Raw genomic sequence first — 16,408 nt, 5'->3', positions numbered from 1 at the left:
CGATTCACAAGCTGTACTCCCAGCAGGTGATAACCAAGGTACCCCTCCTTCAACAAGGACGGGGTTACTATTCCACAATGTTTGTGGTACTGAAACCGGACGGTTCGGTGAGACCCATTTTAAATTTGAAATCCTTGAACACTTGTATAAGAAGGTTCAAGTTCAAAATGGAATCGCTCAGGGCGGTTATTGCAAGCCTGGATGAAGAGGATTACATGGTATCACTGGACATCAAGGATGCTTACCTGCATGTCCCCATTTACCCTCCTCACCAGGAGTACCTCAGATTTGTGGTACAGGACTGTCATTACCAATTCCAGACGTTGCCGTTTGGTCTGTCAACGGCACCGAGGGTATTTACCAAGGTAATGGCCGAAATGATGATACTCCTTCGAAAAAAGGGAGTTATAATTATCCCGTACTTGGACGATCTCCTTATAAAGGCGAGGTCCAGGGAACAGTTGTTGATCGGAGTAGCACTAGCTCGGGAAGTGCTACAACAGCACGGCTGGATCCTGAATATTCCAAAGTCGCAGCTGGTTCCTACAACGCGTCTACTGTTCCTGGGGATGGTTCTGGACACAGAACAGAAAAAGATGTTTCTCCCGGAGGAGAAGGCCAAGGAGTTGTCATCTCTAGTCAGAGAACTCCTAAAACCAAAACAGGTGTCGGTGCACCACTGCACGCGAGTCCTGGGAAAGATGGTAGCTTCTTACGAAGCAATTCCATTCGGAAGGTTCCATGCAAGGATCTTTCAGTTGGATCTGTTGGACAAGTGGTCCGGATCGCATCTTCAGATGCATCGGCTGATAACCCTGTCTCCAAGGGCCAGGGTGTCGCTGTTGTGGTGGCTGCAGAGTGCTCATCTTCTAGAGGGCCGCAGATTCGGCATACAGGACTGGGTCCTGGTGACCACGGATGCCAGCCTTCGAGGTTGGGGGGCAGTCACACAGGGAAGAAACTTCCAAGGACTATGGTCGAGTCAGGAGACTTCCCTACACATAAATATTCTGGAACTAAGGGCCATTTACAATGCCCTAAGTCAGGCAAGACCCCTGCTTCAACACCAGCCAGTGCTGATCCAGTCAGACATCATCACGGCGGTCGCCCATGTAAACCGACAGGGCGGCACAAGAAGCAGGATGGCGATGGCAGAAGCCACAAGGATTCTCGGATGGGCGGAAAATCATGTGTTAGCACTGTCAGCAGTGTTCATTCCGGGAGTGGACAACTGGGAAGCAGACTTCCTCAGCAGACACGACCTCCACCCGGGAGAGTGGGGACTTCATCCAGAAGTCTTCCAAATGATTGTACACCGTTGGGAAAGGCCACAGGTGGACATGATGGCGTCCCGCATCAACAAAAAGCTAAAAAGATATTGCGCCAGGTCGAGGGACCCTCAGGCGATAGCTGTGGACGCTCTGGTGACACCGTGGTTGTACCAGTCGGTCTATGTGTTCCCTCCTCTGCCTCTCATACCCAAGGTACTGAGAATAATAAGAAGGAGAGGAGTAAGAACTATACTCGTGGTTCCGGATTGGCCAAGAAGAGCTTGGTACCCAGAACTTCAAGAAATGATCTCAGAGGACCCATGGCCTCTGCCGCTCAGACAGGACCTGCTGCAGCAGGGGCCCTGTCTGTTCCAAGACTTACCGCGGCTGCGTTTGACGGCATGGCGGTTGAACACCGGATCCTAAAAGAAAGGGGCATTCCGGAGGAAGTCATTCCTACGCTGATTAAAGCTAGGAAAGAGGTGACCGCAAAACATTATCACCGAATATGGCGCAAATATGTTGCTTGGTGTGAGGCCAGGAAGGCCCCAACGGAGGAATTTCAGCTCGGTCGATTTCTGCACTTCCTACAGTCAGGAGTGACTATGGGCCTAAAATTGGGTTCCATTAAGGTCCAGATTTCGGCTCTGTCGATTTTCTTCCAAAAAGAACTGGCTTCACTGCCTGAAGTTCAGACTTTTGTTAAAGGAGTGCTGCATATTCAGCCCCCTTTTGTGCCTCCAGTGGCACCGTGGGATCTCAACATGGTGTTGGATTTCCTAAAGTCGCATTGGTTTGAGCCACTTAAAACCGTGGAGCTAAAATACCTCACGTGGAAAGTGGTCATGCTGTTGGCCTTGGCGTCGGCCAGGCGTGTATCAGAATTGGCGGCTTTGTCATGTAAAAGCCCTTATCTGATTTTTCATATGGATAGGGCGGAATTGAGGACTCGTTCCCAATTCCTTCCTAAGGTGGTTTCAGCTTTTCATGTGAACCAACCTATTGTGGTGCCTGCGGCTACTCGGGACTTGGAGGACTCCAAGTTACTGGACGTAGTCAGGGCCCTGAAAATATATGTTTCCAGGACGTCTGGAGTCAGGAAAACTGACTCGCTATTTATCCTGTATGCACCCAACAAGCTGGGTGCTCCTGCTTCTAAGCAGACTATTGCTCGCTGGATCTGTAGCACGATTCAACTTGCACATTCTGCGGCTTGACTACCGCATCCTAAATCTGTAAAAGCCCATTCCACGAGGAAGGTGGGCTCTTCTTGGGCGGCTGCCCGAGGGGTCTCGGCTTTACAACTTTGCCGAGCTGCTACTTGGTCGGGTTCAAACACATTTGCAAAATTCTACAAGTTTGATACCCTGGCTGAGGAGGACCTTGAGTTTGCTCATTCGGTGCTGCAGAGTCATCCGCACTCTCCCGCCCGTTTGGGAGCTTTGGTATAATCCCCATGGTCCTTATGGAGTTCCCAGCATCCACTAGGACGTCAGAGAAAATAAGAATTTACTCACCGGTAATTCTATTTCTCGTAGTCCGTAGTGGATGCTGGGCGCCCATCCCAAGTGCGGATTGTCTGCAATACTTGTATATAGTTATTGCTTAACTAAAGGGTTATTGTTATGAGCCATCTGTTCGTGAGGTTCAGTTGTTATTCATACTGTTAACTGGATATAGTATCACGAGTTGTACGGTGTGATTGGTGTGGCTGGTATGAGTCTTACCCGGGATTCCAAATCCCTTCCTTATTGTGTCAGCTCTTCCGGGCACAGTTTCCCTAACTGAGGTCTGGAGGAGGGGCATAGAGGGAGGAGCCAGTGCACACTAGGTAGTCCTAATTCTTTCTTAGAGTGCCCAGTCTCCTTCGGAGCCCGCTATACCCCATGGTCCTTACGGAGTTCCCAGCATCCACTACGGACTACGAGAAATAGAATTACCGGTGAGTAAATTCTTAATTTTTCCCCCATCAGATGAGTTAAATGAAGTGTGTGAAGAAGCGTAGGGTTCCCCCGATAAGAAACTGGTAATTTAAAAAAAATTACTGATGGCGTACCATTTCCCGCCTGAGGATAGGTCACGTTGGGAGATATCTCCTAGGGTGGATAAGGCGCTCACACGCTTGTCAAAAAAGGTGGCACTGCCGTCTCAGGATACGGCCGCCTTGAAGGAGCCTGCTGATAGAAAGCAGGAGGCTATCCTGAAGTCTGTATATACACACTCAGGTACTATATTAAGACCTGCAATTGCTTCAGCATGGATGTGTAGTGCTGCTGCAGCGTGGTCTGATACCCTGTCAGATAATATTGATACCCTCGACAGGGATACTATTTTGCTAACCATAGAGCATATTAAAGACTTCGTCTTATATATGAGGGATGCACAGAGGGATATTTGCCGGCTGGCATCTAGAATTAATGCAATGTCCATTTCTGCCAGGAGGGTAATATGGACCCGGCAGTGGACAGGTGATGCTGATTCTAAAAGGCACATGGAGGTTTTGCCTTATAAGGGTGAGGAATTGTTTGGGGATGGTCTCTCGGACCTCGTATCCACAGCAACAGCTGGGAAATTGACATTTTTACCTCAGGCTCCCTCACAACCTAAGAAAGCACCGTACTATCAGGTACAGTCCTTTCGGCCTCAGAAAGGCAAGCGGATCAAAGGTGCTTCCTTTCTGCCCAGAGGCAGGGGGAGAGGGAAAAAGCTGCACCAGACAGCCAGTTCCCAGGAACAAAAATCCTCCCCTGCTTCTACTGAGTCCACCGCATGACGCTGGGGCTCCACAGACGGAGCCAGGTGCGGTGGGGGCGCGTCTCCGGAACTTCAGCGACCAGTGGGTTCGCTCACAGGTGGATCTCTGGGTTCTACAAGTGGTATCGCAGGGATACAAGCTGGAATTCGAGGCGTCTCCCCCTCGCCGTTATTTCAAATCAGCCTTGCCAACTACTCCCCAGGACAGGGAGGTAGTACTGGCGGAAATTCACAAGCTGTACCTCCAGCAGGTGGTGATAAAAGTTCCTCTCCTTCAACAGGGACGGGGTTACTATTCCACAATGTTTGTGGTACCGAAACCAGACGGTTCGGTGAGACCCATTCTAAATTTGAAATCCTTGAACACTTATATAAGGAAGTTCGAGTTCAAAATGGAATCGCTCAGGGCGGTTATTGCAAGCCTGGAAGAGGGGGATTACATGGTATCACTGGACATCATGGATGCTTACCTATATGTCCCCATTTACCCACCTCACCAGGAGTACCTCAAGGTTGTGGTACAGAACTGCCATTACCAATTCCAGACGTTGCCGTTTGGTCTGTCCACGGCACCGAGGGTGTGTTCCAAGGTAATGGCCAAAAGTGATGATATTCCTTCGAAAGAAGGGAGTTATAATTATCCCGTACTTGGACGATCTCCTTATAAAGGCGAGGTCCAAGGAGCAGTCGTTGATCGGAGTAGCACTATCTCAGGAAGTGCTACAACAGCATGGCTGGATTCTGAATATCCCAAAGTCGCAGCTGGTTCCTACGACGCGTCTGCTGATATTGGGCATGTTTCTGGACACAGAACAGAAGAAGGTGTTTCTCCCGGAGGAGAAGGCCAAGGAGTCGTCATCTCGGGTCAGAGACCTCCTAAAACCAAAACAGGTGTCGGTGCATCATTGCACGCTAGTCCTGGAAAAGGTGTTAGCTTCTTACGAAGCAATTCCCTTCGGCAGGTTCCATGCAAGGAACTTTCAGTGGGACCTGTTAGACAAGTGAGGATCGCATCTTCAGATGCATCAGCTGATCACCCTGTCCCCGGGGCCAGGGTGTCTTTGCTGTGGTGGCTGCAGAGTGCTCATCTTCTCGAGGGCCGCAGATTCGGCATTCGGGACTGGGTCCTGGTGACCGCGGATGCAAGCCTCCGAGGTTGGGGAGCAGTCACTCAGGGAAGAAATTTCCAAGGACAATGGTCGAGTCAGGAGACTTCCCTACACATAAATATTCTGGACCTAAGGGCCAGTTACAATGCCCTAGGGCAAGCAGAACCCATGCTTCAAAACTAGCCGGTGCTGATTCAGTCAGACAACACCACGGCTGTCGCCCATGTAAACCGACAAGGCGGCACAAGAAGCAGGATGGCGTTGGCAGAAGCCACAAGGATTCTCCGATGGGCGGAGTATCACGTGCTAACACTGTCAGCAGTGTTCATTCCGGGTGTGGAAAACTAGGAAGCAGACTTCCTCAGCAGGCACGACCTCCACCCGGGAGAGTGGGGACTTCATCCAGAAGTCTTCACGCAGTATGTGAACCATTGGGAACGGCCACAGGTGGACATGCTGGCGTCCCGCCTCAACAAAAAGCTACAAAAGTATTGCGCCAGGTCAAGAGACCCTCAGGCGATAGCTGTGGACGCACTAGTGACACCGTGGGGGTGTACCAGTAGGTTTATGTGTTCCCTCCTCTTCCTCTCATACCCAAGGTACGGAGGATAATACGTAAGAGAGGAGTAAGAACTATACTCGTAGTTCCGGATTGGCCAAGAAGAACTTGGTACCCAGAACTACAAGAAATGATCTCGGAGGATCCATGGCCTCTGTGTCTCGGACGGACCTGTTACTGCAGGGGCCCTGTCTGTTCCAAGACTTACCGCGGCTGCGTTTGACGGCTTGGCGGTTGAACGCAGGATCCTAACGGAAAAGGGCGTTCCAGATGAAGTGATTCCTACGCTGTTAAAGGCTAGGAAAGACGCTGCCTGAAGTTCAGACGTTGTTAAGGGAGTGTTGCATATTCAGCCCCCTTTTGAGCCTCCAGTGGCACCTTGGGATCTCAACGTAGTGTGGGTTTTCCTAAAATCACATTGTTTTGAACCACTTCAGAACATGGAGTTGAAATATCTCACGTGGAACGTGGTCATATATATATTTGACCTTGGCTTCGGCTAGGCGTGTGTCAGAATTGGCGGCTTTGTCATGTGAAAGCCCTAATCTGATCTTCCATAGGGACAGGGCAGAATTGAGGATTCGTTCCCAATTTCTCCCTAAGGTGGTATCAGCGTTTCATTTGAACCAACCTATTGTGGTGCCTGCGGCTACTCGGGACTTAGAGGCCTCCAAGTTGCTGGATGTAGTCCGGGCCCTGAAAATTTATGTTTCCAGGACGGCTAGAGTCAAAAATACTGACTCGCTGTTATCCTGCATGCACCCAACAAGCTGGGTGCTCCTGCTTCTAAGCAGACTATTGCTCGCTGGATCTGTGGCGCAATTCAACTTGCCCATTCTGCAGCTGGACTGCCGCATCCTAAATCAGTAAAAGCCCATTCCACGAGGAAGGGGGCTCTTCTTGGGCGCCTGCCCAAGGGGTCTCGGCATTACAACTTTGCCGAGCTGCTACCTGGTCGGGGTCAAACACGTTTGCAAAATTATACAAGTTTGATACCCTGGCTGAGGAGGACCTTGAGTTTGCTCATGTGGTGCTGCAGAGTCATCCGCACTCTCCCGCCCGTTTGGGAGCTTTGGTATTATCCCCATGGTCCTTACGGAGTACCCAGCATTCACTAGGACGTCAGAGAAAATAAGAATTTACTCACCGGTAATTCTATTTCTCGTAGTCCGTAGTGGATGCTGGGAGCCCGTCCCAAGTGCGGACTCTTTGCAATACGTGTATATAGTTATTGCTTAACTAAAGGGTTTTGTTATGAGCCATCTGTTAATGAGGCTCATTTGTTGTTCATACTGTTAACTGGGTATAGTTATCACAAGTTGTACGGTGTGATTGGTGTGGCTGGTATGAGTCTTACCCGGGATTCCAAATCCTTTCCTTGTAGTGTCAGCTCTTCCGGGCACAGTTTCCCTAACTGAGGTCTGGAGGATGGGCATAGAGGGAGGAGCCAGTGCACACCAGATAGTACCTAATCTTTCTTTTAGAGTGCCCAGTCTCCTGCGGAGCCCGCTATTCCCCATGGTCCTTACGGAGTACCCAGCATCCACTACGGACTACGAGAAATAGAATTACCGGTGAGTAAAATCTTATTTTCTCTGAACCCAAAGTATGCTCTACTACTCCTTATTAGTTTCACAAAGCAATGTGTTTTCATTTGTTTCTGTCAATTCCGTTTTCTCTGCTTGATTAGAAAAATTAGTTCCCTGCAAAAAGAGGATATAGAAGAGGGAGGTGTTTAATCAAATGGAAGCTATTTAAAGTGCCAGAGTCATAATGTAGCCCAGTAACAGTCCCATTTTAAAGGTACATGTAACTTTTCCCACTCTACTCCATATAAACCAATGTTCTTTACTCTGTGCTTTACAGGGAGATGAAAATAAATCCGTCAGAGATCGGTTTAACGCTCGGCAGTTCCTATCTTGGCTGCAGGATGTCGATGATAAATATGACAGAATGAAGGCGAGTATTACACTTTGATCAGATTTGTTTTATCTTTATTTAAATTTTAAGTACAGTACTGTGCAAAAGTTTTAGGCAGGTGTGGATAAATATGAAAAAGGATTATCATTATCACCTGTTTGGTGTGATTGGTTAATCATACACATGACTATAATCCTACAAAATCCCTGACTTTGTGCAAGTGTACCTAGAAGGATTGATGCTGTTTTGAAGGCAAAGGGTGGTCACGCCAAATATTGATTTGATTTAGGTTTCTCCTGTTCATTCACTTTGCTTTCTGTTAATTGACAAAAAAAAAATAGCATTTAACACTTCTATTTTTGAAAGCATTCTTACTTTGCAGCATTTTTTTCAGCACTTGCCTAAAACCTTTATAGTATTGTATGTTAACAATTTTATGCAAAGTGGTGATTTCTCTCATTTCCCCGCATTGCCCACTCACCCACTTGAGATGGCAGCTAGTACATTAAAAGTAAAGTAGGTTTGGCAGACTGTCCGCTTCTCGACAATCCATTTGATTGAGTTTGGCGTTTTGGGGACATTGTTTTATTCCTGTGAGACTTCCATCTTTATCATCCCAATGACAATAGAATCCGATGGTTCATATACTGTGTCCTGCTTGTTAGGTTTCCTAATGTTCTTCTTTGCAGCCAGTGACTAGAAGTGGCTATAGTGAGCTTGGAGGAACCAAGCACACCTACACGGAGTGATGGGTTTTGGTTATCGCTCTACTGTAGGAGGAGTTATGTAAATTCTCTTGCATTGGTGGAGGGAAAGGAAAATGTTTGATAGCTTGTTAATTTTTAATTCAGGAACCAGTAGATATAGGGGGAGATGTATATAGCTTCACATATCTTGCGGGTGTAGTGCTCGTGCTTTGCCCCTAATACTGACAGATTAGATGTAGAAACATTCTGGATGCCGAAGTGGTGGAGTGAAAATGGTGATCCTTGCTAGAGCCTAGTGCCGATGCGCTTTGTCTCTCCCCCAGGCTGGCTTCCTGAGCGTGCGCAAGATCCTGCTACTAACGCCAGATCTCCCATGAAGCCTGGAGCCGGAAGCCACCACAGCCAGGTACAGCGCTGTCCCTGCTGTGGTGAATGGGCAACAACACCTGCAACTGTTGAAATTGATTAGGTGCAGGTGTCTGAGCGCTGATACCTCTTCTACCCTATATCCGCACATAATGCATCTACCCCGTAATCTGTGAAGGTGTGCTACAAGATCAGAGTTTCCCAAACGCTGCCATTACGGTCTAAGTTTTAAAGCTAACCATGGTTGAGTCCAAATGGTTAAATTAAATTGACTGAGGTACTAATTAAGTTTCCTGTGCTCAAGTATGGCTATCCTTAAACCCTGGACAGTAATGGCAGTTTTAAGAAACTGTTATAGATAATGTTTTATTGGACACACACAATATGCCATCTGCCTGTACAGCAATGTTCCCAGCCTATGCTAATCATACACCTGCTAATGCTAAATCTGGAAACTATGAATGAAACCAGCTGACATCCCAGGTGCATCTCATGCCTGTGACTATATGAATGATATACCAAAGTGTGGCCTCTACATGAACAGGAGATCATTGCACTTCTGTTATATGTATATATGGGTTGGGTTTGTGTGACTGCAGTCGGGAGACCGCTGGTCACCATACTGGCGCCAGGATCCCGGCTGTTAGGTGGGGGGGCGCAACAAAGCCACTTGCTGCACTCGCCACAAGTTCTATTCCCACTGTATGGGTGTCATGGACACCCATGAGTGGGAATAGTCCCTATTGGTCGGCATGCGGACCGACGGGATATTCAGGGTTTAGGATCCCGGTGTCTGTATTGTGACCGGCGGTCTACTTGACCGCCTGTCACATAACCGCATCCCGTATATATATCTGGTGAACACTTTGTCTTCTACTGGAAGAGTATGGCATAATATGAGATATGACTGACTTGGAGCAAATACTCCTAGAGAAAAGAGTGTTTTCATAATACCATGCAATATGATCGCCCTATTTTGGTTTTGTGGAATATTTATTTTCTGTTTTTTGTTCTAGTGATACAAGGTTCCATCCCTGCACTTCTTGTGCTATCCACTTTTCCATTCTAGTGTCAGGTTTTTTTTTTCTTTATTGAGAATGCTGAAATGCTTGTGGTTGCAGTCCTTTTAATGTGTTTCTCTGTATCTTTTAGACATGCGTGTTAATGAGACAGCAGCATGAAGCCGCAGCCTTGAACGCCGTACAGAGGATGGAATGGCAGTTAAAGATGCAAGAACTGGATCCAACGAGCCACAAGTCCCTGTGCGTCAATGAAGTTCCCTCTTTCTATGTGCCAATGGTGGACGTTAACGATGACTTTGTGCTCTTGCCAGCATGACAAGGTGGACATCCCGGGTTTGTTTGTTTTTACTTCCTGCGAAACTGGCAAGGGCCGGCCCCCTTGGCATAGAGGAGCTCAGACTTCACTTGCATCGTATCGCTTGCTGATGAATCCGCTGCTTACAAGAGGAGGAAGCATTTCGATTTTTGCTAGTATGGAAACCCTAAAGGAATTGCACTTTCTTCACAGCTTAAACCCACCACTCCTCTCCGTAGCAGTCAGGGAAGGCCACCGCGGGAGGAGCACGCACCGACAGAGTGCCAGGGAGGCGGAGAGCAAGGGATCAAGGACGCCACATTAGTGTGTATTGTATCCACGTAACTGCGGCCTGCTCAGAGATGTAGTGGAGAACTAAATAATATGGAAGGTGCCCATTCACCATGGTCATTTTCAGTTACAGGTCTGGCGGTTTGTGAACTTCTATGGACCTACTTTAATTTGGCTTTTCTTTTTCTCTTTTTTTTTTTTTTTTTTTTTTTTATTCCCTCCTCATTGCTAGGCCATGGTGCAACGCGACAAAACCGCCTTCAGCCGCTGACTACCTCAGGTCAGCCTGTAAGTTGCCAGGCCTCTATTGCAAAATAGCAACAGGCCAGTTTTCCCATTAACGTTAATTTGTTCCTGCTCCTTTAAAGTTCTTGCAGATCCTGCATGTGGTTAATAACCTGGTTTAGGATTCTCGCATCTCCTCCATGCTTAAAAACAGCAGTGGCAAGCATGACGGTTCTAAATTCTATTTTCAAAGCAGACGCTCAATTTGTCACTCCCCCCACCCCAACCTTTTCCTGTCTTTTAATCTCTTGGGCATTTTGTTTCTCTTGTTGGAGAACTTAACTTGAAACACTACAGAGCCAATACTCCTATATGTATGGAAAAGACAAAAAAAAAAAAAGTATCTGGTAAATTATGTACAGTTTTTTATACACATTACCCAATGTACTTTGCTGCCTTCTAGATAAATTATTTTGCAAACACATTACTGCACAGTTGTAAATAACTTATGTACTGTAACATCACTTTCAGTTTTGTGTAAAGAAATAAATAAATTTAAAAAACTTTGTAATATATAGTTCACCCTAGGCAGCAGCTTCTTTGAAGAGATGGATTCCGGGAGCGTGGGCGACAGAAGGGCCAAAAAAAAAAAAAGTTTTATGTTCAGTATTTTGATCATTTTTGTCTCCATGTGTGAACTTTAATTTTGCTCATGCCTGACACAGTGGTTGCGTCAGACCTTGTGCTGCGAAAAGGGGTCTTGCGTACAATTTAATACCTTCAATGAAAAGGGTTAATGCAGGGAAGTAACTACATCATTTTGTTCCGAAAGATCTGGCGAGTATGTCAAGGTTCTACCTATATGTTGTCTTAGAGCTTTTTATTTTTTATTTTATTTTTTTGCTGTTGGGTCTGTAAATCTGCAGCCGGTTAGCAGGAATATTGAGGTCTGCCTTAGCAAATTTTAGTCATCAGTAATCCCTCGTGAATGTACTGCTTGGCAAGTCCTGATTTCTTCTCTCTCTCTCTCTCTCTCTCTCTCTCTCTCTCTCTCTCTCTCTCTCTGTTTGGTAGTTGCCAATTTTACCTAAATTTAAGAATACAATGTTGCAATTTCGTAACAGTCGCCATTAGTCTTACTTTCCAGAGCAGTTTACCAGTGCTTGCATTTTCATCTTTAATTGGTGATTTTGGGTAGCTGCGTGGTTGTCATGAGTCTAGAACTGCGGTTTTGCATTAGAACCTCCCATCTTTTAGTACAGCTGTGAAAGATCTTTGTACATGGCATAATACCTTATGAAAATGTCACGTTCAGTGTGATAGACTGGTAGCAAAACTTTGAGACCATCCAGCAGTATGGCTTGAGGCTTGGCACAGCTTTGTAAGTCTAGGTTCAAGTCTGTAGAACCATCCTGCTACATTAATCACTGCACTGTTATATTTATATAGCACCAGCTTTTTGTTGTGTCTCTGAATAAGTGGTTAGTGGTTGACAGGAGATATGATAGGATCTGTTTTAAAAAAATAAAATATCCTCCAGCATTGACCTAGCGGATTCTGTATTTTCCTGCAGTCACAACGTCAACAGTCACACTTTCAGCAGAAAATGCCGACACAGCAGTAATGTTGGTTAGAGCGCTGTAACCGTTATCACACTGTAACTTTCAGTGTGTTGGTAAAGTATCATTTTTAAAGTTAGTGATTACCCGGTTACAGTGCTTTAAAATTAGTACTGTTGGCATACTGTGCTCGACTGTAAACTGCCGACAGTGTGATTATCATAATTGCCTACCTCCCTATCTAGCGACCTCTGCAGTCAGCACCTGTACTTCTGTTACCAGGAGCTGAATTACTGACATTGATATGCCCATAGTTTTATTTGCTTGCTCTGGAGACCAGTTTAATAAAATGCAGGTAAATAGGGGTTTCTTGCTGTCAAGCTGTGAAGACGTAACTATTATCCTGTCTATTGAATTAACTACTTTGCATTTGGTAAAGAGAGCCCATTGGAAATGAACACGTGTCCACCCGTTTGTCGCAGGACCAGTTTATCTGCCCGGTTCAGGTTCCTCTCCCCTGCAGATATTGTGGCGTTCCTTATTTTGCTATAGTATTCTTGACTGTTCAGTTGTTTTGAATTGTTTTGAGGCTTCTTACGTTACATTCCAGACAAGTCCCTTTAGGCAGACTATACAGGTGGCAGTCAGGCATGCTATCTGATATAGGCATGGTCATGCAGTAGTAGCAATGTCACCATTAGAAAGAGTAAACAGGGCTCCCAGTTCTCCTCCTCAGCCATCTGAGCGGGCATCAGGGTGCTAAGTAGGGTGCTGGGATGTCCGCGTTTACCCTTTTCTTCCCAAGTTAGCCAGGGTGTTGAAGAAAAAAGTTCAGGTGTCATGGTGGTAATATATGTGCCCTTTGTAATATTGTCCTTCACATGCAAGTTCTTTACATGACAGATAATGCAGTGCATTATGGCTTTCCTCATACAGTGCTGCAGGGGCTGGTAGTAACTTCATAAAACGGCTGCGTTTAAGGAACCTTTCACTAACTAATTTTTTGTCAAGATGTTTGCTGTCATAAAGTGAGGAAAAGGCCATTACAGTGATTCTAGCTCATCTGTTTCACGCCTGTGTCCCAAGTCTTTAAATCTGAAACGTTCTTTCACACAGACTGATGTTAGCAGAGAGTGCTACCAGCAGGGGGCAGTTCTGCTAACCTACAGATTATGTGGCTTCACACAGTCTTGCTGCTTAACGGCTCCTATTAGGAACGGTTTCTCTGTGAATGTACGAGTGACTGACTTTAGATCTTGATAGCCAATAACCAAAATGTCCTTAAACAGTCCCAACACACAGCGGATGAAGCAGTTTTGCGGCCTTAATGCGCTTCAGCGGTTTGGCAAGTCCTAGTGAATAGGTAGACTGGATATTGTTTCGGGCCCCAAATCGTCTTTCTCCACTTAGATTTAAACAATGGTTCCGCTTTAATTTGCTAATCGATTAAACATTAAAGGTTTCCTACCTATACATTAACTTCCCCATGTATTACTGCAGTTGTCCTTTACCTGACCTCCATCTGCTGTTAGACTGTTTTTTAACCAGTTTTCGTTTAAAGAAACGGTTTCTTTAAACAATTACTTAAGAACTTTTTAAGCTAGTTTTTCAGCCCCAAGGCACCAGCCTTTACCCCATCCAAATTTAATCTGTCAAATTATTTATTCTTTTTAACTCACCTGTGGTATATATGTTGCTTCATGTCTCAGCAGATTGTATATTTCCCTCCTGTCATGGTTCTAAGAGACATTGTACATATGTAAATATGGAGCTAGCAGGTCGCACCACACCCTCTGTTACAGGTCTCTTCAGTACAGCCAGATTTCTTGGTAATGTAACAATGTAACTTTTTTTATTTTTATTTTCCACTTGTTTGTGTACATATTGTGTTGGCAGTGCTGGTGCTGCCTTGGCACTGCGCTGCCGGTTTTTGCAGTTCAATCATTCAGCTGTACAAGTTCCTGCAGAATACACAGATACAAAATGTTATTTTCTACAATTGCATGTACAGACATAAGGCCAGAAAAATCTGTCGTCTCTCAGAGATAATGTTCGTAAATAAATGAAACAAAATAAATTCCATTGTTTGTGCGTTTTTCTCAGACAGCTGTGTGGAAGGGGAGGAGTAGTGTTTGGAGATACAATTGAACTTTTAGTTTCTAGACACTGACAGCAACGTGATCTGCAAGGGAATAATTCTGTTACGTGGTGATCAGTGCTGTGGTCTGATACAGGGGTAGGCAACCTGTGGCATTGCAGCTGATGTGAAACTAGACTTCCCAGTATGCCCTGCCACAGCTTTGCTGTTAAGGCATGTTGGGATGGGTTCACAGCAGCTGGAGTGCTACTGGTTGCCTACCTCTGGCCTAGTGTCTTCTCTCTCCTGACTCATAGCACACGCATCACGTGCCACAGTGGCATTACTTAGCTGTTACTACTCTGGCTGCACTCGACCTAGAAAAGCTTATGGGGTTGATGTATCACAAACTGAAGTGGATAAGTTGCCCTTACAACCTATCAGCGTCTATCTACCATTTCTCTATCGTCCTAGTGGATGCTGGGGTTCCTGAAAGGACCATGGGGAATAGCGGCTCCGCAGGAGACAGGAGACAGGGCACAAAAAGTAAAGCTTTAGGATCAGGTGGTGTGCACTGGCTCCTCCCCCTATGACCCTCCTCCAAGCCTCAGTTAGATTTTTGTGCCCGGCCGAGAAGGGTGCAATCTAGGTGGCTCTCCTAAAGAGCTGCTTAGAAAAGTTTAGCTTAGGTTTTTTTATTTTACAGTGAGTCCTGCTGGCAACAGGATCACTGCAACGAGGGACTTAGGGGAGAAGAAGTGAACTCACCTGCGTGCAGGATGGATTGGCTTCTTTGGCTACTGGACATTAGCTCCAGAGGGACGATCACAGGTACAGCCTGGATGGTCACCGGAGCCTCGCCGCCGGCCCCCTTGCAGATGCTGAAACAAGAAGAAGGTCCAGAATCGGCGGCATGAAGACTCCTCAGTCTTCTTAAGGTAGCGCACAGCACTGCAGCTGTGCGCCATTTCCTCTCAGCACACTTCACACGGCAGTCACTGAGGGTGCAGGGCGCTGGGAGGGGGGTGCCCTGGGAGGCAATGAAAACCTATTTTTGGCTAAAAATACCTCACATATAGCCTCTGGGGGCTATATGGAGATATTTAACCCCTGCCAGAATCCGTTAAGAGCGGGAGACGAGGCCGCCGAAAAAGGGGCGGGGCCTATCTCCTCAGCACACAGCGCCATTTTCCCTCACAGAAAGGCTGGAGGGAAGGCTCCCAGGCTCTCCCCTGCACTGCACTACAGAAACAGGGTTAAAACAGAGAGGGGGGGCACTAATTTGGCGTTAAAAATATATAAAAAAGATGCTATAAGGGAAAACACTTATATAAGGTTGTCCCTATATAATTATAGCGTTTTTGGTGTGTGCTGGCAAACTCTCCCTCTGTCTCTCCAAAGGGCTAGTAGGTCCTGTCCTCTATCAGAGCATTCCCTGTGTGTGTGCTGTGTGTCGGTACGTGTGTGTCGACATGTATGAGGACGATGTTGGTGAGGAGGCGGAGCAATTGCCTGTAATGGTGATGTCACTCTCTAGGGAGTCGACACCGGAATGGATGGCTTATTTAGGGAATTACGTGATAATGTCAACACGCGGCAAGGTCGGTTGACGACATGAGACGGCCGACAAACAATTAGTACCGGTCCAGACGTCTCAAAAACACCGTCAGGGGTTTTAAAACGCCCGTTTACTTTAGTCGGTCGACACAGACAGGGACACTGAATCCAGTGTCGACGGTGAATAAACAAACGTATTCCTTATTAGGGCCACACGTTAAGGGCAATGAAGGAGGTGTTACATATTTCTGATACTACAAGTACCACAAAAGAGGGTATTATGTGGGATGTGAAAAAACTACCGTAGTTTTTCCTGAATCAGATAAATTAAATGAAGTGTGTGATGATGCGTGGGTTCCCCCCGATAGAAAATATGGGCGGTATACCCTTTCCCGCCAGAAGTTAGGGCGCGTTGGGAAACACCCCTTAGGGTGGATAAGGCGCTCACACGCTTATCAGAACAAGTGGCGGTACCGTCTATAGATAGGGCCGTCCTCAAGGAGCCAGCTGACAGGAGGCTGGAAAATATCATAAAAAGTATATACACACATACTGGTGTTATACTGCGACCAGCGATCGCCTCAGCCTGGATGTGCAGAGCTGGGGTGGCTTGGTCGGATTCCCTGACTAAAAATATTGATACCCTTGACAGGGACAGTATTTTATTGACTATAGAGCATTTAAAGGATGCATTTC

General features: G+C 46.4%; 1 protein-coding gene across 3 annotated transcripts in view; it reads left to right on the top strand.

Moving 5' to 3' along the window:
* ANKRD11 (ankyrin repeat domain containing 11) overlaps positions 1 to 14,155 on the top strand; it is a 446,248-nt gene extending 432,093 nt beyond the window's left edge. For all 3 annotated transcript variants that reach the window (XM_063945538.1, XM_063945536.1, XM_063945537.1), the window contains 2 exons: positions 7,560 to 7,652; positions 9,839 to 14,155. In XM_063945538.1, coding sequence (XP_063801608.1) covers positions 7,560 to 7,652; positions 9,839 to 10,024 — 279 coding nt within the window. In that variant the 3' untranslated portion in view covers positions 10,025 to 14,155. The remainder of the gene's footprint in view (positions 1 to 7,559; positions 7,653 to 9,838) is intronic.
* Positions 14,156 to 16,408: the final 2,253 nt, after the last annotated feature.

The sequence above is a fragment of the Pseudophryne corroboree genome, chromosome 11, assembly GCF_028390025.1.
Source record: "Pseudophryne corroboree isolate aPseCor3 chromosome 11, aPseCor3.hap2, whole genome shotgun sequence".
Lineage (NCBI taxonomy): Eukaryota > Metazoa > Chordata > Amphibia > Anura > Myobatrachidae > Pseudophryne > Pseudophryne corroboree.
The sequence above is the reverse complement of the archived record's forward strand: the minus strand, read 5'-3'. Positions and strand labels throughout refer to the sequence as shown.